Source organism: Marmota monax, unplaced genomic scaffold, assembly GCF_021218885.2.
Source record: "Marmota monax isolate L192 unplaced genomic scaffold, Marmota_monax_Labrador192_F-V1.1 WCK01_AAM20220418_F8-fsc00127, whole genome shotgun sequence".
Taxonomy (NCBI): domain Eukaryota; kingdom Metazoa; phylum Chordata; class Mammalia; order Rodentia; family Sciuridae; genus Marmota; species Marmota monax.
Window position 1 is genome coordinate 375,673 of NW_026692894.1, and position 22,241 is coordinate 397,913.

General features: G+C 52.0%; 2 protein-coding genes across 3 annotated transcripts in view; one reads left to right on the plus strand and one right to left on the minus strand.

Moving 5' to 3' along the window:
• Positions 1-984: 984 nt before the first annotated feature.
• Cimip3 (ciliary microtubule inner protein 3) overlaps positions 985-22,241 on the minus strand; it is an 81,545-nt gene continuing 60,288 nt past the window's right edge. For both annotated transcript variants that reach the window (XM_046450679.2, XM_046450680.2), the window contains exons 3-4: positions 16,084-16,266; positions 985-1,500 (exon numbers count right to left, since the gene is read on the minus strand). In XM_046450679.2, coding sequence (XP_046306635.1) covers positions 1,174-1,500; positions 16,084-16,266 — 510 coding nt within the window. In that variant the 3' untranslated portion in view covers positions 985-1,173. The remainder of the gene's footprint in view (positions 1,501-16,083; positions 16,267-22,241) is intronic.
• Positions 16,245-22,241, plus strand: part of CUNH6orf132 (chromosome unknown C6orf132 homolog) — a 32,705-nt gene continuing 26,708 nt past the window's right edge. Inside the window, exon 1 of the mRNA XM_046450677.2 lies at positions 16,245-16,421. Coding sequence (XP_046306633.1) covers positions 16,277-16,421 — 145 coding nt within the window. The 5' untranslated portion in view covers positions 16,245-16,276. The remainder of the gene's footprint in view (positions 16,422-22,241) is intronic.

Sequence of the window (22,241 nt, forward strand, 5' to 3'; positions counted from 1 at the left end):
AGCCAAAGATTTCCAGGCATTTGGGGAAAGCCTCAAACTTGAAAGAGAGCCTGAGCCAGCAGACAAATGCTTGGATTCTCAGGTGTCAGGCAGCCTCTCTCTAAGGGTTCTCCCTTCCTCTCCGCCTACCATCTTCTTTTCAGAGAAAGGAGACAGGGCAACCTGATCTAGAAAGCATCTGGTCCCTCTTCCTCCCACAAGACCAGCCTCTTGTGTGCAAGAATTATGCTCCATTGCACATTCTGCCATAGCTATGCCCTGTGAGATGTGATTCCCAGGAACGAAACCGTGGCCTGCCGGCAAACGTTGACTCACTCATTGGGGAAAAAAAACAAAAATCTCCAATGTGTAGGTATTTGCCAATTTCCTTGGCATAAACCCTCTTGCCATGGATGATTTCAGGAAGTCACTGGTCATTGGAGTTGAGAAGAGATGGACACAATCAGCTTTCACAGGCCGATGTGAGCCAGCCCCAGCTCACCATGGAGTGTCCCTGGTGGGCCATGGCCAGAGGCTCACTTGGCCACTGCTCTGAGTGAGCACCATCTGCCCCCACTCCCCTCCCACGCCCCTTGGCCCGTGAGCCTAATTAGTCTTGGACAGCTCTTCTGGACCAGAGGAAGGACCTGGGATGGGGCCTTCATCCCTCACCAGCAAACCACAAGGCAGAAGAGACCTCTGCATTTAGAACTGGGGCAGGGAGAGTCCTCCAAAAGATGGCGTGTTCTTCCTGCAGTTCCTCCCATTCTCCAGTGGCTGCTCCAACCTCAGATAAGACACCTCATGAAATCAAGGGTCAGCTGGTGAATCTCTTATCTCTGGAAGGGTTGCCACGCCCGGCCCATGGGGCTGTGGGGCCAGGGTGGGCTCTACAGAGGGGTTGGGGTAACTCTTGGGGTCATGGAACTGACCCCCCTGGACATGACCTTGCTATACCACCCGCCATGGCCTCCGTTTACCAGCCCACAGCCACCCATTCAGATGCCAGGGAAAGGAAGTACAAGCTTTAATTGCTGCTGAGAGACCTCTCTTTCCATTGTCAACAGTGGGGCATGACACAGCTGGCTTTTCCCAAATAGACATCGCTCCTCCAGGAGTGAGCAGCCCTTCTCCTCTGGGACCCAGAGTCACAGGGGTGAGGGTGCAAGGCAGGGGCTTCTGGCTGTCACAGGCCTAGGGGGACCACAAGACCAGGTTGGCAGGAGGCACGTCAAAGCGCTTGCGGGTGTGGTCGGTGTCCCTGCGGTACAGGTAGCCACAGGTAGGCTTCTGCAAGGTGTAGAAGGGGTTCAGGGAATTGGAATACTGGGAAGTGTAGAAACTGAACCTCTGCTTGTCCACCTTCTGCCCCTGAGGGGCCACCACGACTGGCACGTAGGCCATTGCCAGACACTGCTCGCGGTCGAGCTTCCATTTCCGGGACAAGAGTGAGGATGGTGCCCTCACTTTTTTGCCTGATGGTGTCTTTGGCCCATCTCTGGGTCCTGGTTTCTGTGAGTCCTGAGAAGAAGAGAAAGTGAGAGTGGGGCTTTGGGACCTCGACTGCTAGGGCCAGGGGCAGGAGGGAGGAGACTGGGCCACTGTGCGGAAGCCCCCAGAGCCACCCAGGAGCACGGCCCAGGTTCCTCCAGACCACAGGAGAATTTTCAAGGTCCCCTGATCACACGCCCTGCTCCTGCAGACCTCCTGCAGACACCTGCCCGCTCACAGAGGCTGGGAACTTGGCGGCCCTCCTCAGCGCTTCCCCCTCCATCCCCACAGTCAGTCCCCCACGTGGCTGCACTTGGCCCTCCTCTGCCAGGTCACTGCAGCTTCCTATCAACCCCCCCATCCCCCAATTTCTTCAGCCTGTGCTTCCACTCAATCCAGAGTTCATGGCCAGATCCTCGGACCCTCCTCCTCAAAGAAAATAAAGCCCAAAGCCCCTGGCCCAGAATGCAAGGTGTTGACTCTGCAGCTGGCCATCCCTCCCCCGCCCTGGGCTCTGGCCATGCTGGTCCCCCTGTGGTTCCCTGGCCACATCTCCTATTGCAGACCCCAGCCTGCGCTCAGCCTGCCCCCAGCCTGCATGCCTGCCTCCCCTTCCCTAGGGAGTCCTCACCCATGATACCCTGGGCTCTGAAGGGAAAGCTCTCTTGTTCATCTTTCCATCTCCTAACTCTCGACATAACAGCTGCCCAAATCCTGCTCCTCTCGCTCCCAGGCACGGTATTTAGAGAGTGCTCAATAAATGAGAATTCTAGTGAGGGGCGGCTCACCTTCCAAGCTTCGGGCTCATTCCATTTTAGAACACCTCTCATTGTTACCAGGTGTGTCTCCTCACCGCCCCTTAACCACCCTTCTTCATGAACTATGCTTTGATGTCTACCGTTTTCTAGGACCCCCCCCCCCCGACACTGTCACATTTTGTCACATTGTCCTGACATTTCTTTGGTCCTCTGTCACCACCCTTCTTGACTGTCCCGTCATCAAGCTGTCTTGTTCCCCCTTCAAACGCCACATCACCTCCCCAGTGCTAGACAGTCATTTTATTACGGGGTCAGTCCTCAACCCAAAGGACAAGGTTCTTATAAGTGACTGTCCCCCTCCATGTGTAGGAGGCTGGCTTGATTCCATTGCCCCAGCTTTGAACTGTGTTGGGGACCATTTCTTCCCTGCCCAGCCTCACAGATCTCCAGCCTTCAGGCACTGCAATAGAACCCTTAGCTTGCAGGGTGCAATGGTGCAAACCTGTAATCCCAGTGACTCAGGAGGCTGAGGCTGAGGCTGGAGGATGGCAAGTTAGAGGCCAGCACCAGCCACTTAGCAAGGATCTACCTAGGTAACTTCGTGAGACCCTGTGTCAAAATATAAAAATAAAAAAATTGTGGATGTGGCTCAGTGTTGAAGCACCCCTGACACTACTAGTTTGTGGAGTTAATTGGTGGAAAGTGAGCCCCCATCTTCTTACAAAAGAGATCCCCATGGGTTTGAGTCAAGATGCAGCTCCTTTGGCATTTAATTTACAAACTACTTGCCCCCATCCAATCCTGCCCAGGGCTTTCTTCCAAGACAGTTTTTGCTCCTATTGGTTCCCACCTGTGTTTACATAGAGTCAAGATACCCAGCCAGATCAGTGATCCATAGTCATCTTCGTTTGGGCTAGTGCACCACCATGTTCCATGTTTGAACATCAAAACTGCAGTGTACTTCTCAGAACTGTCCTCGTGGCTAAGTGACCCATGACTATACACACCCATTTCAAAATTGCTCTTATCCTTCCAGGCCCAGCAGCTTTCTTGACCCCCTCCCTGCACTTAAGTCTACCTATGTCCTGTCACCTGTCTTGTGGCTCCTTTGCCACTCCTCCCAGGATGGTGTCTTTAGCTGGGAAGGACCAGGGTGTGTAGGCACACAAACTAGAAAGAAGCAGTCATTCTGCGTGTGTGCAAGTGCCCTGTGGTCTCCTCCTCCAGGTTTGCACCCTGGGTGTTCTGCTTTTCTCATCATACTCCAAAGTATGGGAGCTGGCCACCTTGGCCACCTGAACCCTTTGCCTAGGAAGCCAGTGCCAGAGTGCTTCAAATGGTTGCAGGAAATTGACCCAAGACCATGCAGAGGGAAGGCAGATGCTCTTGCTAACAAGACTGAGCACCTACCAAGTGCCAGGCACTAGCTGCTTGGGTCTGCAAAAGCTCCTAAGGGCCACTTGAGATGTTGCTTCCACTTTTCAGATGATGAAACTGAGGCTCAGAGATTCCTAAGCATTGGTCTACATTCACAGTTTGTGACACTATGGGTAACTTCCTTGCAGAAGCCCCAAGACTAGCTAGTGAGCGGCCAGGATTTCAACGCTGGCCTCCCTTTCCGCCCAGCACAGGCCCTGGCTTGGGCCAGCTTGCCCTGGGTCTGCCTGTGAGCTCTGCCTGAAATGCAGCTACTACCACCGCAAACATATAGGGCCCCCAGCACATCCAAGGACAAGACACTCTGGACAGACACTGGGAAACTGGTCCTGGAAGAGAAGGAAGAGAGAAAAGGAAGAGAAAAATGAGAAAGGAGGGGAGAAGGAAAGGAGGAAGGGGAAGGAGGAAGAGGGAGCCCAGGCAGCCCTAGCCTTGCCCTGCCCTTTCCAGGGACCAAGCCAGGCTCCAAATGACTAACGCAGCAGTCGGCTGAGAACACGGGCTCCTTCCAGGGCCCAGCCAGGCACCGGGAAGGGAGGGCGGGGCCTGGCTGCATACTTTCCAGGTTAACATCTGGTTTCATTGAACAATCTCCTCCCTCTCACATCCTCCCTGCCAAAGGCTGTGTGTGTGTGTGTGTGTGTGTGTGTGTGGAGAGAGACAGAGAGAGAGAGAGAATGAATTTAGATCAGTGGTTCTCAAAGGGTTGGCAATTTCTAGAGATATTTTTGGTTGACACAGCGAGTGGGTACAGGCCAGGGTGGCTGCTGCACATCCTTCTGTGCCCAGGGCAGTCCCATGAGCATGAACTACACAGCACACAAGATCACTAGAACAAAGGCTGAGAAACCCTGGGTTCTAGGCTCTGAAGAAGACGCCCATCACCTCATCTGCTCTCTCACCTACGCCTCCCATTCTGTAGGGAGCAAGAAAGGCTAAAGGGCAAGTAGAGGGGCTTGTAGCTCCTCCCTCCCTTCTGAACCCCGCCTCCCTGTTTTCATTTGGGGTTCAAGCTAGAGCCACCGGAGGAATCCAAAGGGAGCTCTGCCTTCATGTCCCCACCTCTGCTGGCAGACCCCAAGGCCTTCTAGATGTGCAGCTGCCGGGGGGTGTGTGTCCTGCTACCAGGACCTAGAGCAGCAAGCAGGGCCTCAAGATCTCCCGCATGGTAGCACCGCAGGTCTAGGGGAGCAGCCCACACTCTCAACTCCTCCAGGCCAGGTGCATGGCACAATCCACAATGGTGCCTGATTCTTTGGTGGAAGGTCTTGAGCCCTGTTGAAATGCAGGGGAAGGGGAGGGCCACAATCCCACCTTCTGGGCAACTTATAAAATCCTATCCCCAAATAAAAAATAAAAAGGGCTGGGGATGTGGCTCCATTGTAGAGCATCTCTGGGTTCAATTTCCATACCAGAAAGAAAAAGGAAGAAGAAGGAGAAGGAAAGAAGGAAAAAGGAAGAAGAAGGAGAAGGAAAGAAGAAGGAAAAGAAGAGGAGGAGGAGGAGGAGGAAAGAAAGAAGGAAGGAAGGAAGGAAGGAAGGAAGGAAGGAAGGAAGGAAGGAAGAAAGAAAGAAGGAAAGGCAAATAGCAACCAGCTCTGGCTGAGGCAGGTAAAGCCTCCTGGGCACCGGCCGCTGTGGAATGTGCCTGAATGTGCCTTTGCAGCCTGAAAGTCAAGCTCCAGGCCTGACCCTGACCTCACAGGTCAGACAACTTTGGGTAAGTTGCTGGACCTCTTTGAGCTGCATTTGCTCCGTCAGCAAGATGGGGATGCTAAGGCTATCTGCTCCACCGGCTGGCCAGGGGTGCCCTGGCAGGGGGCCCGTGGAAGCCAGTGCAGGTGTCATGATCGGTCTTGCAGGAGGCCAGCTATGGGCCTCGCTGCCTCCTGAGACTGGACAGCACAGGACCCCACAGCAAGCTGCCGGGACCAAATTCCACAGCCCCCACGAGCTGCCTGATCTTTGGGCAAATTATTTCCTCTGTACCTCAGTTTCCCCACTGATAAAGTGGGAATAACAAGAGAATGAATATCAGAGGCCTACTGTGCGCTAATCCAGGTGAAATGCCCAGACTCCTTAAGCACTGAATAAACCTTGGCTGTTTTGCTTTGGTTTTCTGTAGTACTAGGGACGGAGCCGAGGGCTCTCCACCACTGAGACACACCCAGGCTTTTTTTTTTTAAGACAGTGTCTCCTGAAGACAGTGTCTCCTGAAGTTGCCCAGGCTGGCCTCAAATTTGTTTGCAATCCTCCTGTCTCAGCCTCTCCAGTAGCTAGGATTATAGGCGTATGCTACTGTGCTAGACCTGAGCCCTTATTATTATCCATGGCACATTTGCCTAGAACATGACATGGGAAGTGTGTTGGGAAAGTGAAGGAGCAGAAGGTAGAGAAGAGTTGGACAGTGGCCCACTTCCCGTGCCCCAAGGGGACACAGAGCCCCTAGGAGGAGAATCCGTGTCAGGCAGTAGCCCTGGCAGCTGCCTTTTGTAAGAAGCCTGGCTCCCACACAAGTGGCCTGGCTGGGGCCCTCATTCTCCTTCCTGACCTCCACATTTCTCGTGACCTTGAGCTGCCTGGCTCCAGCCCTATGACCTCACCCCACCTTGGACATCCTTGATCTGGGCCTTCCTTGATGGTAAGCTGGAGCGTCTGGTGGTCAGGGGCTCCTGGGACTCCCAGGGACTGGTGGCAAGGTGAAGGCACCAGGGGCATTGCACCAGGGGGGCATTGTGACATCCCTTTACAACACAATCCTGTCTTCCTAAGGAGACCCAGGTCAGGGCTGGGACTGGAGTTTCAGGACTTGCAGGGGTCTTTTAGTCTTGACCCTGGCCCACTCTGCTATCCCCTCTTCCCACAAACCCCTAGAACCTCCAAACTGTGGGTGATGGGTGGTGGGCGGTGGGGTAAGATCATCCTAGTAATTCAGGGAACTCCAGAGGGCCTGGTGTCTCCATAGCTCCCCAGCTTGTCGTAAGAAATCACTGTCAGAAAGGGACTGTTCCCTGCTATCTCTATGCTCTCTCTCTCTCTCTCTCTCTCTCTCTCTCTCTCTCTCTCTCTCTCTCTTTTTTCTTTCTCATCTACCTACTTACCTTTCAAATAACAGCAATAGAATGGATGGATGGATGGGTGGATGGATGATGGATGGTGGATGGATGAGTGGATAGATTAATGGATAGATGAGTGGGTGGGTAGGTGGATGGATGGATGGGTGGGTGGATGGATGGATGGTTAGATGGGTGGGTGTATAGATGGATGGATGGGTGGATGGGTAGATGTGTGGGTGGGTGAATGGATGGGTGGATGGTAGATGGATGGGTGGGTGGATAGATGGATGGATGGATGGATGGATGGGTGGGTGAGTGTATGGGTGGATGGGTGGGTGGATGGATGGGTGGGTGGGTAAATGGATGGATGGGTGAATGAATGGATGGACAGACAAGGGTGGGAGGGTGACTGGGGAGGCAGATGGGCCTGGTCAGTGGGTGGTAGATAGGCTGACCCTCCTGATCCACCTCTGTGGCCTCGTCCCTTGTATCTTTTCTTCACTCTGCAGTAGCTCATTTTTACACACACCCGGCTCTCCATCCTCTGAGTCACTGCATGGGCTGCCTCTTCTCCTGGACTGCTTTAAACAGGGGAGATGAAGGGATGGGTCGATGGGTAGACAGATGGCTGGCTGCTTGGTGAGTGGCTGTGGTAGAGAGGATAGATTGATTGCAGACCCAGGAGTTAGACTTGAACTTGAATCCTGGCTCCACCATTTGACCAGTATGAAAGTCTGGGCAAACTAGACCTTCTTTGGACTTCTGTTTCCTCATATGTTAAATGGGTAGACTAAAGTGTACCTAACAGGGCTGGGCAAAGCACTCGGGGCAGTTCTTGGCACAGAGCACGCACTCCATAAATATTAGCTCTCATTATAGTGGGTGGGTAATTGGATTGATATGTAGGTGGCCGTTTGCACTTCCCTGTCCCTCACTTCAAAAGCCAGGTCCTCACTACCTCCCTGGGGTCCTGGCTCCCCAGGGCCATCCTTGGCCAGCGTCTCCCAGGAGTGTCAGAAATCCCTCAATAGGAACCATGTGGGCTTCTCCTTGGGGTCCGAAGGGGTGGTGGAGGAGGACCAGGAGGAAGGAGACAGAACAAGCCTGTGCCATCGTGCCCTCTGCCAAGTGTGGCCTTTTTTCCCCCTCCTGGCACCACGTCAGCACTGACTGTTGGTGACGGGGTGGACTTTGGGGCCCATGGGCAGGTTAGAAGTTGGGGTGTTGCTGGCTTGTGGGCTGTGCCTAGATCTCACACCCTGATGGTAATGACCCCTAATTTCGAGGAGGCTGGGAGGCTGGGCAGGGAGGAGGAACAGTCCCAGCCATCAGGACTGCCCCACAGAGCCCCTCACCTGGTCTCCAGAGCTCAGGGCAATGAGGTGCTGCTTGGGAGGGAAGGGGAATGGGGACGTGGCCTTCTGGGCAGAGTGGCCTTCCTTCCAGCTCTGGAAAAGCCGCCTGGCTTCCAGCCTGGGGCCTGAAGGAGCTGGGGAGCAAGAGCCACCATCAACACACGCTTAGTCTCAGCAAAAGGGGTGGGATGTTGGCTGACAGCCAGGAAGCCTGGGTGACCTGAGACAAGTGCTTCCCCCTCGCTGGGCCCCCTTTTCCGTTTGTGTACCCTGAAGACAGTGTGTCCCTTCGCCTTGGACGTGTGATCGTGGGTGAACTGAATTACATCCTGAGGCCCTCAGGCAGGGACCTGCTGTCTGACCATAGCACTGGCATCTGCCACCAGGGTCCCAAGCTCAGGCCATTCAAGCCTCACTGGGGAAACTCAAGAAGGGGCAGTGCTGAGGAATCTGCTTCAGGAAGACACGACCCAGACAAGCTGTCTCTGTCTTATTTCGTTCATAAATTGTATTGCTTCTCAGTTTTTTGGCTAAGATCACGGGTCATCTGTAAGACCTTGGGACTGGGAGTATAACTCAGTGGTAGAGCGTTTGCATCCCCAGCACTAGGGGGGAAAAAAGATTCTGACTTCTGGACCCACTCCAACTGAGTTCCGATCCCAGCTCTTCTCAGCTGGGTGACTTGGACAAGTTACTTAACCTCTCTGTGCCTTAATTCCTGATCTGCAAAGTGAGGATAGTAGAGTTTCCTTGAAAGCTCAGTGATCACTGAGCCATCCTGTAGTCAGGCGCTGCTGTGAGTTAGGTCGTGGTTGCTGCTGAACTCCAGGCCGTGCTGATTCAACCCCTGGAAGCTCCCTTTGGGCTTCCCCTCTGCATTCCAGCCACAACCTCATTTTGTTCATTATGAGATTTCCGGGGAGGTAAGGACTGTGCTCCACACCCCAGAGTGCTCAGCGGGTGTTTGGGAAAGATGAGGAGAGATGTTGAGGCTCAGAACAGCCTGGAGCACAGAAAGATCCACTGCTCTCTCCCCCAACATATATAGCTTCTCCCCTCCTGTCATCTCTGTCCCCAAGGTGCCAACCAGGGGTTGTCAGAGTCCTGCTACAGCCCTGCTCCAAGTAGGCCTGGTTCTTTGCACATTTTCTCTACCCCCTCTTACCTGCTGTGTGATTTGGACAAATTACTTCATCTCTCTGATCCTTACATGTTTTTCCTTTGTTGTACCTCAAATATAGAGAGCTGAATTATTCATATGCCTTGCTTTATGGTGCACTATTACCCCTGGCCCGTGAAGGCCTCCTCTCTCGGAGTAAATTCCCCCCTATATCTCCATCCCCCCGCCCCTGCCAGAGGCAACCATTCCTATGTGCTTACTGACTATCTTTTTGCTCAAGTGTTCTCACAAAATATATACTGTTGTCTTGTGTGCAGGTGGTTTCATTTACCTAAGCGGTAGTGTGTGTTTTAGATCTCGTTCTGCTGTTTATTACTTGGTCGGGTTCTGAAGATTTTATCCTTTCCTGCTGTTTGAAGCTCATCCCTGTTGCTGGGTGAGCATCCATCCCTTGCTTCCGATCGCTGTGCAGTCCTCCGTGGACGGTGTCCACATTTTACCTCTCTGCTCCCTGAGATGGACCCCCACGTGCCTCCAACTCTCCATCCCCATAAACAATGCTGCAATATCATCCCATCTATGGCCCTTTATTTTTGAGACAGGGTCTCACTGTGTTGCCCAGAGTGGCCTAGAGCTCCTGGGCCCAAGAGATCCTCCTGCCTCAGCCTCCCAAGTAGCTAGAATTACAAGTGTGTGCTGTAGCACTGGACTTGGGCCATCCTTCCCCAATCCGCTGTGGTTCTGGGGATCAAATCCAGGGCCCTGCACAATGCCAGGCAAGTGCTCTACCTCCAAGCTACACCCCCAGGCCAGAATTTTGGTTCTTACATTTTGTACTTAATTAATTTATTAGGGCTGAGGTTGTGGCTCAGAGGTATAGAGCTCGCTTAGAATGCGTGAGGCACTGGGTTCGATCCTCAGCACCACATAAAAATAAAATAAAGATATTGTGTCCACCTATAACTAAAAAATAAATATAAAAAACAAATTTTTAAAATGTATCTGTGCACATGCACATGGAAATACACATTTCAGATTGTGGGATGTTTTGTAATAGAATATTTTTACCTAATCTTCAAGGTGACCTTGTAGATGCCTGCCCCACGCTGTCTTCCCCTCCCCAATCCCCTCTTCTTAGGGTTCTTGGCTGATTGACACTGCTCTCTTACAGGCTCTGATGACCTCTGTCCCACCCAACGTCAGGGCCGGGGATGGGGAGGGAGTGCTCAGGGCTGAGTGCTGAGCAGACCCTCCTACTGGGGTGTGTGTGTGTGTGTGTGTGTCTGTCTGTCTGTCTTTGCAGTACTGGGGATTTAAACCAGGAGCTCTACCACTGAGCTACATCCTCAGCCCTTTTTATTTTTTGAGACAGGGTCTCTCTAGGTTGCCCAGAATGGTCTTGAACTTGCACTCCTCCTGCCTCAGTCAGGATGACATCCCCACATCTGGCCCTCTGCTGGTACCTTCACTCACTCTCTCACTGAGTCACATCACATCCTTATGTTCCCAGTCCCTGTTCTACATACTAACAAAGTGAGGCTCAGGGAGGAAGGATGTGGGGAGGATCACACCCTAGAGGTGTACCTGAGCCAGGATTCAAACCTAGTCTGCAGCCAAGGATCTCACCAGGGTCACAATCCCATCAACAGAGCCCACATATAAAAAGAGAGGTGCGTGTCTTTCCAGCACCTCCAAACAGTGCTCCCCAGCCAGGCAGACTTAGATGCCATGCCCTCAGGCATCAGCTAAGTGAGTGTCCCTGAGCCCCCTCTCAGGAGAGGGGGGAGTGGCCCCCCAAACCAGAGGGGAGTTGAAGTAGGTGGACTGGACACTCCCAAGCCCCCACACCTCAGCACCCCACCACTGACCTAAGAAACCTTTCAGGAGCTAATCTGGGATGTGTCCTGCCTGGGAACAAGACGCTGGGCAAGACGGTCTGCAGTGTGTTAGCATCTGGGCTTTGGGGTGATGAGCTGCTGATGCTTGCTCCTGGAGTTAGCTGCAGAGACCCAGGGGTGAAGGTGTCCCTGAGGATGTCTCTGCCTGACCTTTTCCACTCAGGTTCCACTCTCCCTGCTGTGTTGGAGGAAAGACCACCGACATGACAAAGGCATAACTGGGTCTCGGGAGAGAGCAACTTCCAGGCCCCAATCCCACCCCACATTCCAGAGCTGACCAGTAGAGTCGGCACTCGGAGTTTAATGAGTAATCGCTGAGCAAAGGTTTAATTATATGATTGGGCTTTTGTCTGTTATTTGATTGTTTCTCTTACTGGAGGAGCAGGTGTGTGGTGTTATTAGATGACAGGAGTTGAGACTGAGTGGTGACAGCACTTGGTGCTGAGCTGGACAGAGAATTAGGCCTGACTCTGCCCCTGGGAACTTGGCCTCAAATGCTTACAGGCCTGTTAGTCTGTGGGGTAGCCTCTCAAATGTTCACGTGCACCTGAATATCCTGGGGTCTTTATTAAAACACAGCTTCTCTGTTGGGTGATCCATCAATTCATTATGTCTCATTATGACCTTAAATTAATAGCTCATTTGGAGATGAACATGGGCTCAGAGAGGTGGCCCACAGTCTGGCACGGGCCTGAGATTACACATTTCTGAGATCCCAGGTGATACAGATGCTGTTGATTCAGGACCACACTGGGCAGCAGGCCTCTTGCAGGCCAAACTAGTTATTCCTTCCTTAGTTTTTAATAGGAAATGTATTTATTATATTTGAAATTAAAAAAAAATTTTCCCCCAGCCTTCCCCAAATAACCACTTTCAGTAGTTTTTTTATTTATTTCAGTGGTATTAGGGATTGAGCTCAGGGATCCTCTGCCCCTGAGCTATATCCCCAGCCCTTTCTGTTTTTATTTTATTTTTCTAAATAATAGGGGCACTTAACCACTGAACCACATCCCCAGCCCTTTTTATTTTTTATTTTGAGTCAGAGTCTTGCTAAATTGCTTAAGGCCTCACTAAATTGCTGAGGCTGGCTTTGAACTATACAATCCTTCTGCCTCAGCCTCCTGAGCCTCTGGGATTACAGGTGTGCACCACTGTGCCCCACCCTCAGTCCTTAAAAGCAGGGTCTCACTATGTTGCTGAGGTTGGCCTCAAACTTGCCAACCCCCTGTCTCAGCCTCCCCAGTCCGTAGAATTATAGGTGTGTACATGGTACCCAGCCACTTTTATTAGTTTATCTTTCCAAAGTTTCTCTGTGCCAAAACAAGTAAATAAGACCAAATAAGACCGCACATACCCTGCCCCACCTCCTGCTTTTACACAAATGGCAGGACACTACTATACACATGGTTTGGTTAACAGTTTATCAGTTCATCATGGAGATAACTGACTCAGTTGGCTGACTCATCTATTTTTAGACTTACATTATTATTCCATCCTGTGAATGTGCCACAGTTTATTTAACCAGCCACCTCTTGGTGGACATTTGGTTCTTTATGATGTTTCTAGCTGTCTTTCCTAGCCCCCCATACCCTGGGCAACTTTGCTGTGACCTCCTTCCCACCCCCAATTCCCAAGCCCCTGCAGACAACTCCTGCAAGCCCTCCCCTGATCCTGCAGCCCACCCTTCTTGCTCTTATCTCCGAGGCTCTGTTCTACAGTCAGTCTCCTCCTCCTTTTCCCCCCTCCTCATTTACCTCCCCACTCTCCATCTTTCTATGACTCTCTGCTTGTCTTACCAAACAGACTGCAGCAACTGGAACCCAGGAACCAAGTCTCTGATTCCTGTGGCTTCTTTCCAACCCAGAGCTGTTCACACAGCTGTTTTCAAGAATATTAATTATACTAGGATTAGAGGCTCACACCTCTAATCCCAGCAGTTTGGGAGGCTGAGGCAGGGAGATCGAAGACTCAAAGCCAGCCTCAGCCACTTAGCGAGGCTCTAAGCAACTTAGCAAGACCCTGTCTCTAAATAAAATGCAAAAAAAAGTGCAGGGGATGTGGTTCAGTGGTTAAGTGCCTCTGGAATATTAGTTATCCAGTGGAGGTTGCATGTGAATGGAGCCACTTGCCCATGACTCTGCTGGGCCTGGTGTGGGGTGTAAGAGCTCAGGAGCTACCTGGGGTGGGAGGGACCTCATGCCTCAGGGTTTCCAAAACAAAAGAAAGAAAGAAAAAGAAAAAGAAAGAAAGAGAGAGAGAGAGAAAGAAACCCTTTCTGGTGCCTGAGTGTCTAGGGCACTTGGGTGGGTTGTGATGACCAGGGCATCTAGGGTTCTTTGTGCCTTACTGATGTGGGCAATGGGAGGAACCATGATGTGGAGACAGAAGGTGGATGGATATATGTACAGGCGCTAGGATGGGCTCTTTCCTTCCTCATTAACATCCTTGTCATCCTTCATTTGCCAGCTCCAGTCTCAATCATTCTAAGAAGCCTTCCTGGGCTACTCCAGCCCGTGCTGACCTCCCCACCTCGGAGTTCCTGCTGCATGCATTAGTGACAGCAATCACAGTCCTCCACTTAGTCATCCACACTCTGCCACCTGGAATCTCATAAACCTTGTCTGCCCAGTGTGACTCCAAGATCTTCTGTGACAGAAACAGGACTGATTTTATTTCCTTATATCCCCAGGTCCCCCCACCCCCACCCCAGTGTAGCACTAGGCCACTGGGAACTCTTCCACAAAGATTTCCCGAATGGACTGGGATGGTTTCCAGGACTGCTGTGGTAATGGGTGGGGTGGGACAGAGTTGACCACAGATGTGTGTCTGACCAAAACACACATGGATGTCAGTTTTTTGTTATGTGACAAAATACCTGGAAAAAAAAAAAAAAACTTTAAAGGAGGAAAAAAAATATTTTGGCTCATGGTTTCAGAGGTTTCAGTGCCTAGTTGGCTGGCTCCATTGCTGTGGGCATTATGGTGGGCCAGAGCATTGAGGTGGAAGAGCATGGTAGAGGAAAGCTACTTACCTCAGGGCCATCAGGAAGCAGAGGAAGAGGGCCCAGGGATGACATATAGTTCCCAAGGGCATGCTCCCAAGGACCCACTCCCTTCAACTAGATCTCACTTCCCACAGTTTCTAACCCCTTCCAATAATCCATTCAAATTATGAATCCATCAATGGATTAATCCACTGAGGAAGTGAGAGCCCATATCCAGTCACCTTCCAAAGGTCCTACCTCTAAACACTGCTGCATTGGGGACCAAGCCTTCAGCACATCAACCTTTAGGGACATTCCAGATCCAAGCTATAATAACAGGTGTTTTCTTTCTTTCTTTTTTTAATATTTATTTTCTAGTTGTAGTTGGACATAATACCTTTATTTTATTTATTTATTTTTATGTGGTGCTGAGGATCGAACCCAGGGCCTCGCACATGCTAGGCGAGCACTCTACCACTGAGCCACAACCTCAGCCCAGGTGTTTTCAAAATGCTACTGTCCCAGGCTGGGGGTGTGGCTCAAGCGGTAGCCCGCTCGCCTGGCATGTGTACGGCCTGGGTTCGATCCTCAGCACCACATACAAAGATGTTGTGTCCACCAAAAAAATAAATATTAAAATTCTCTCTCTCTCTCTCTCTCTCTCTCTCTCTCTCTTAAAAAAAAAAAAAAGTGCTACTGTCCCCTTGATCTGTTCCTCAGTCCCTTCCCACCTTGCACCTGGAAGACAATAACAACCACAAGCCGTGAAGGCCAGGCTCATTTGGTCTCTTGATGCTGAAGCAAGTGAAGGGGTCTTTTCAGAAATGTCACTGTCATGAAAAACAACTGAGATGCTAAAACAACGAGACAAGCAAAGTTAATATGTGAATCTGGACTGTGGATTGGAAAAAAAATAAACGAAAATGACATTTGGGGCACAATGGGGAAATTATTACTGTGGAGTATTAGATGACAATAGTGTATCAATGTTAGGTTTCCTGAGGGTGACAGAGGTTCGATCATATAAGATAATGTTCTTAGGCAACGTATGCTGAAGTATTAGGGGAGGAATTTTGCAAAATGAAAAGAAGACAAAATGCTTTTGGTTCACTCTTGGGGGAAGTGAGGGGAAGTGGGCTATCCCCAGGGGAAACAGATGGCAGTGAGACTTGATGGCTCCCTCCAGGCCTCCTGCCCCTACTGCCCAGAAAACAGCATGCCGACCCCTTGGCCTGACTCCCTCTCTCAGCATCTTTCACACAGGGTCTCCCAGCTGCTCATCTGATGGGAACTTCTCCAGTGGGCAGCCACCTTGACTTGGCCAGGATGGCATACCAAGTGCTTTAAAGGACCATTGCTTGTCTTCCTGGAGGGTGAACTGAATTCTAAACGGATTCTACCCATCTTTGGTATTTACCTAACTCTATGGGGAAAAAGCATTTGATGTCCACAAAATGCCAAGAGTTAGTTCTCCTACCCTGTTTTTGGAGCCCTGTCGATAAGGATATTTGCCATCTTTGTTACTAGATTGGAATACCAGCTTGCTGTTTTAGTTTTTCTGTGCTTTCTTTTTTCTTCTGGGCATATCCTTGCATCATAGAAGCCCACATTTTTAAGGACCTGTAGGATGCTTTGACTTGCTAGCTTTAGCCAGGAGCCTACCTTCTGTTGGATGCAAGAGTTATTTCCAAAATGAGCATTCTGACCTGGTCACTAACCGCCTTCAGAAGTAGGGAATTTGCTCGCAGCCTTCGCAGCCTTGGCTTCCCCAGAGAGAGGGAAGAGGCGGTGGAGGAGGCGGCCCAGGAGGGGACCTGGGGAGGGGGCGGCTCTTCTCCCAGGCAGGGCGTGGGCTGGGCGAGGTCCCCAGCCCACCCGGGCCGTGCCAACAATGGCCTGTTGTAGAAGGAGGCCGGGAAGGAATGTGGCCCGGGGAGTTGGGCGGCGGGGCGGCTGCTGTGGTGGCGGCCGCGGGGCGGGGCCGGCTCTGAGCCGCAGCCTCTTACCTGTGCAGGTAGCTCGCATTTCCAGGAGAGCGGCGGCGCCCGCAGCACCTGTCGCCCGGTGCGCGGGCCGGGAGGACGGCGGGGGACATGGCCTAGTAGAGTCCCCTGGGGAGACCTTGCGGAGTTCAGTCCGGGACAGGGCAGGGCGAGGGAGGGCAGGTCCTTCCCCGGGGCTCGCGTGGCCTGCGGCAGCATGAAAAAGAACCAGACGGTGCAGGGCACCTTCAGCAAGCTCTTCGGGAAGAAGCACGCCAACCCCGCCGCCACCTCCCTCTACGCCACCAACCCCCCGTGGATTTTCACCCAAGAAGCCCCGGAGGAGGGGACCAGGGATTTTGGTAAGTGATTCCTGGGGACAGAGCGGGATGCAGGCGAGTGGCCCGCAGCGCTGCCTCCCGCCGGTTCCCGCTCCTCCGAGCGCTGGGAAGGCGGGAGCCGGCCGGGCGCAGGGGAAGGGACACGTTGGAACCTGCGGCTGGCCGAGGGGGAGCTGCTGGGAAGAGGAGGTGCGCACCGGCAATCAGGGAAAGAGCCCCGCGGGAGAGAGGAGCGGGGAAGGAAGGGACCCGGCCGCAGAGAGGGGACAACTTCGCAGCGCCACTTTGGCCCCAGGCCCTCCTTCGAGGTGTTTTTTTGTTTGTTTTGTGTTTTTCCGTTCCTTGGCGGAGCTCGTGTTTGCATTTCCTGAGGTTTGTGGGGTCTCCCCCATCCCCCACCCCCAAATCCGCATTCCCTCTGAGTCAGAATGTTCCTCCTATCTAGGGCTCCTCCTTTCCACTTCCTCCATCCTCCCCAGCTCCTGTACTGCCTCTCCTGGCCCAGAGTGTCCACCAGGCAGAGAGAGGGGCTGCCCTCTGGGTGACCACATGTTTGGCTTTGTGTAGGTGAAGCCTGGGAAAAATCAACATTGGCCGCTACTCACAGGTTACCAGCCTATTTGTGACACCAAGTTATTTATTGGCGCTTGCCAGGTCAACCTGAGGCCTAGGTTGTCTGTGGGCTCAGTCTGAGGAGCCAGAGATGGGGCAGTGGAGGCCTGACCCCAGTTGTGGCTGGTCCCTGAATCAGGGTGGTGTGGCTTTGTAGGCCATATCAGCGCAGCCTCCCGTCTGGCTGTGGGTCACCTTGTTATGAAGTTTGTACCCTCTACAACTGGAGGGAAGTCAGAGGAGAGGGACAAGAATTTGTTTCTTATGTATGATTTGTGGATCTGGGTCCAGGGAAGGGGACAAAACAGGGTCACCCATCATCTCCTTAGCTTCACCATAACCACGCTATCTTCACTGACCTTTATGACCACTGTGTGGGTCCCTTAGAGGGTCTCACCAGCCTGGGCCCCTGCTATGGATTCAGTTCAACACCCAGGGTCAAGATACAAGGCAGGGTGGACAGGAGCTGGGGATCCCTGGCCCGAGGATCTCAGATCAGTGGGTGAACAGAGCTAACCATGTGGCTCTGTAAGGAATTCTTAAGTGTATGAGGCACAGAAAAAAAGAGGTAGCTTCTGACTGAATCTAGCATTTGAGTGAGAAGGAAGGACATTCCTGGCATGAGGAAGGCCCCCATGAGTTGGAGCCATGGCTTAAGAACTTACAGAGACTGTGTGCTGGCCTATGTCACTCTATGAGGCCTAAACAGCTCTCCTGGCCTGAATGAAGACATTCCATAGCAAACATTTATCGATCCATTCTTAGGTACAAGGTCCCATCCTGATACCATTCTGTTGCATGGTGGCATGGTGAGGCACACCATGCTATTCCAGTAACTTGGGAGGCTGAGGCAGGAGGATTTCATATTTGAGGCCAGTCTCAGCAACTTAGTGAGAACCTGCCTCACAAAGAAAATGAAGAAGGGCTGGGGGCATAGCCCCTGGGTTAAATCTCCAGTTCCACAACAAACAAACAAACAAAAACAGTAAAATTGTTGTGTCATTGATTGGTTGACTTTTCCTCTAGAGTCAGGTACTATTATTAGCATTCCTGTTTGACAGATTAAAGACAGGCGCAGGGAGGTTACATAACATACCCAAGATCACATATCTTTAAATGGTGGAGCTAGGATCTTCCTAAGTACAATTCAATGATTTTTCCCCCCTGGTATAAGGGATTGAAACCACTGAGCCACTTCTCTAGTCCTTTTTATATTTTGAGGTAGGGTCTTGTAAGTTGGTTAGGGCCTCACTAAGTTAATGAGACTGGCTTTGGGCTCCTTTGATCCTCCTGCCTCAGCCTTCCGCGCTACTGGGGTTACAGGCATGCGCCACCAAGCCTGACTCAATTCAATGATTTTTAGTAGACTCCTGTAACTACCACCACAATGCAGTTTGAGAACGCTGCCCTTACCCCAGAGGCTTCCTTGTAAGGCAGAGCCAACCTTGGAACCTAGGCAGAGGCCATACTCTTAGCCAACTTGCTGACCTCCCTCTATGGAAGAAGGGTGAACTTGACCTGAGGGGCTTCTGCCTCAAGAATAGCCCCACACACACACTTATCCCCCACTGGGAGACCTCAGAGGGGCCTCTGGGGTACTTCCTCTCCATTTTTCCCTGGGCTGAGTTGTCCACTGGTGGGAGACTCCAGTGAGAGAAGAGGGACGTGGTGCACCTCCCGCCAGCTGCTGCCTTCACCTGTCTGGGCAGGGCTGGAGCCCAGGGGACTGTTCCTCCCTGTCCCCAGGGCAAGGCTGAGTCTCCAGCTGACTCAGCCAGGCGAGCCTGCACATGGTGGGGTGGGAAACAGGGAAGGCTCAGCAGGCCGGCTCCCCATGTTGTGGGCTGTTCCCTGGAGTGCCAGCTGGAACAGCAGAAGCCTTCCTCCTTGTACTTGGAGTTAGGGAGGGGAGGGACTGGAGTTAGGGATTCTGGAATGGGATGGAAATGCCAATCCTGCCTTAGGCTTCTGCCTTTGTCAATAATGTGGGGCTAGCCACACTCTGAACCTCAGTTTTTCTTCTCTTCAATGGGGATGGTGTCCAGGTCACCTAGAGGAGGGCTGCCCGAGGCCGTGTATGTGACAGCTTCAAAGAGCACTAAAAAGAAAATTGCCCCAGTGTCCAAGTCGAGTCCCTGCAAGAGATTATATGGCCCACAAAGCCTGAATAGTTACTGCCTGCCCTTTACAGATTTGCCAGTCCTGCTCTAAAAGGCGATTCCTATTATCAGGTCATTCCCAGCTTTGAGCCCTGCCTGCCCCTGTCAGCTTCAGCCCCTCTTCCTGACATGGCTGTATGCCAGAAAAAGTCGGCATGAGGAGGCCATCTTCGGGTTTCAGAAGGGCGGCGGTTTGAGTTCCATAGGGATCCTGAATCCTCCTAGGCCTGGAATGAGATGTCCCTGGTGTCCAGCTCTTGGAAAATAGGTGGAGAACGAAGAGGGGACATCACCATAGACGTGTATAGGGGAATTAAGGAGTAACTGCTTGGTGTGTGGCTACAGCTGTGTAACAATCTGTTTGCACAAGGGTAGTCTGGGTGCCACGGGTAAAATGCAAACAGTCATGCGAAGGTGGTGACAGCTACATTTTCCTTTAAAGAACTTCCCTAACATGTGTTCCAGTAATTAGAAGGACTTCTTGCTGAAAGCAATTGCAATTGTAATTAAGCCTTCTGCCCTCCCCCAGCCCAAACCGGGGCCTTGAAAGGACACACAATTGTCCTTTAAGTGCATGAGAAAGCAGAGATGTGGATCTTTGAAAATCCCTGATAAGGGACTGAGCTGCTGCGGAGACAAAGCCACCCGGTGGCTCTGCTCTGCTCCCTGGGCTCTTGGATTCATTGAGGATCTTTATCTCTGGTCGCTGCTTGGCACCCCAGCCATGGGGTACTCTGTTCGTTGCCCTCTTTTATCCAATGGAAATCACCTTGCCACAACCACTAGGACTCTTATTTGAAATGCAGATTCCTGGGGTCTCACCTCGGTCACACAAGTCAGAGTCACTGGGCCCAGGCTCTAGGTCTTTAACCAGCTCCCAGGTGACTCTCCTGTGTAGAATGATTTGAGACTCCCAGGCTTTCCTTCCCACATGGAACTAGGCTGTTCTCCTCCTTTGACTCCCTGCAGTGTGTACAGTAGGTTGAAAATAAATGTGTATGGGATATGGCCAGCTCCTTATCAGGAAAACTCAGTGTTCCCTAGAGTGGCCACTGGTTCTGGCATTCCTATTCCTGAGGTCCCCTGATTTTGTAGCTCAGGCCAGGCTAAAGGCTGGGAAACCATGAACCCCCAGAGCTGAGCCCCGATTTCCTGCTAGGGCTGAGCTAGCACCAGCTTCAGAAGGCTGACCTGTGCCTTACAGGGGTGTAAAGGAGACGTTTATTTACTCTTGTCCCCTGGAGGTGTGCTGTGGTTTGCCGGTGGTTCAGTGTACACACCACACACACACACACACACACACACACACACACGCCTTCACCAATGCCCCTTTACATAAGCACCTCTCACTGCCATAGCTCACGTCCAAAAAGCAGGCCCTCCCTTGACCCTGCAGACCAGCTACACGGTGCCCTTTCCCTCCTGGCCAATAAATTAATAATAACAATATCATTCTTACTGGTGACCATTCCCTGAACCAGGCTCTGTGCTAAGAGCCACCTGCCCTCTCAACTGAGGAACACACGCTGTAGGCTCAGGTTGGTTCAGTGGCTCAAAGTCCTTGCTCTGCGGGCAACTCAGACATCAAAGAGAAAACAACGTCCTGGTATTTGCTAAGATCAGATTCTGATTTTGTAGGACAAGGTGGGGAGAGTTTCTAGCAAATTCCAGGTAAAGTCATCCTGCTGTTGTACTAAGCAGCAAATCCTAGCCAGGAAGTAGAGGGCCCTGTTTGCTGTGCCGTTCCCCCTTCAGCCCCAACACTGGGGGTCCTTTGAGCTGCCTGCCCCAGGGCTCCTCCCCTTCAGTTCCCTCCTCCTCTGTTCTGTGGCTCTTCACCCCAGGGCCCCTCCCCCCTAGCCTAACCTTTAGTGTCCCCTCTGTCCTTGGACAAAGGCCTCGCTCTGGTGCCCTGGTCAGGCCTGCTGGGGCTTGCTGGGACAAACTGGCCTTTTCAGGTTTCTGTCATGTGGACCTGCTAATTAGCAAGGAAGGGCCTCATTAACTCATTTGAGGGTTACATTCACATGGGGCCACCCACTCCTGCTTCCCGAAGGCAGTGGCTCCCCTAGTGGTGGAGGACAGGATGCCCCACCTTGTCCTTCACCAGTACTCCACTGTGCCTCTACAGTAAGGTAGAGTAGGGGGAGGTCTGTTCTGGGGTGCTGGGTTACTCTGGGTCAAGGCAGCAAACTCTCCAAGTTACTGCCCCACCCCTCTTAAGACCCTAGAATCCGATTAGACTTGTGGCCAGCGTTCTTGAGGTCATTTAGGGGCTCCTGGCAATTTGGGGCTCCAGACCATCACTCCAGCCCTCCTCCCACCCCTGCTAGTTTCTTTCCCTCCCCTGATTCTGGGAGGCATCCTACAGAGTAGGACTAATTTCCCCCACTTTACAGGCAGAGAAACTAAGTCTGAGGAGTACCCACAGTTGGTAGGAATTACATAGAGGAGCTGGGATGTGAGCACAGACACCAAAAGATGTCAGTCCCTATATCCATTTGCTTCCCTCTAGGCCTCACCAACTTTCAAAATTCACCCTGAAAAGAAATGGACATTGAGAGAAGAGACTCAGGATCCCTGCATTTCCCCCTGGCTCTGCTGGATATGACCAGAGAGAACTGGATTCTAGATTCAGGTTGCCCAGGCTCAAGTCCCAACCCCTTTGTTCACCAGTCATGAGACTGTGGGGCAGGGGACATAAGCTCTTTGAGCCTCAGTTTCTTCAGTGAAAATTGGGAATAATAAGGGTACCTCCCCCATGGGGGTGTGAGGGCTTAGAACAGTGCTAGGGCTGGGGAGGTAGCTCAGTGGTAGAGCACTTGCCTGGCATGTGTGAGGCCCTGGGTTCCATCCCAGTGCTACAAAAAGAAAGCAGTGAAGGAAAGATTGTATGTGTGAGTGAGTGTGTGTGTGTGTGTGTGTTACTGGGAATTGAACCCAGGGCACTCTATCACCAAGATCCATTCCCAAACCTTTTAATTTGACTTTGAGACACAGTCTCCATAAGTTGCCCAGGCTCGCCCCAGACTTGCAATCCTCCTGCCTCAGTCTCCCTGGTGGCTGGAAT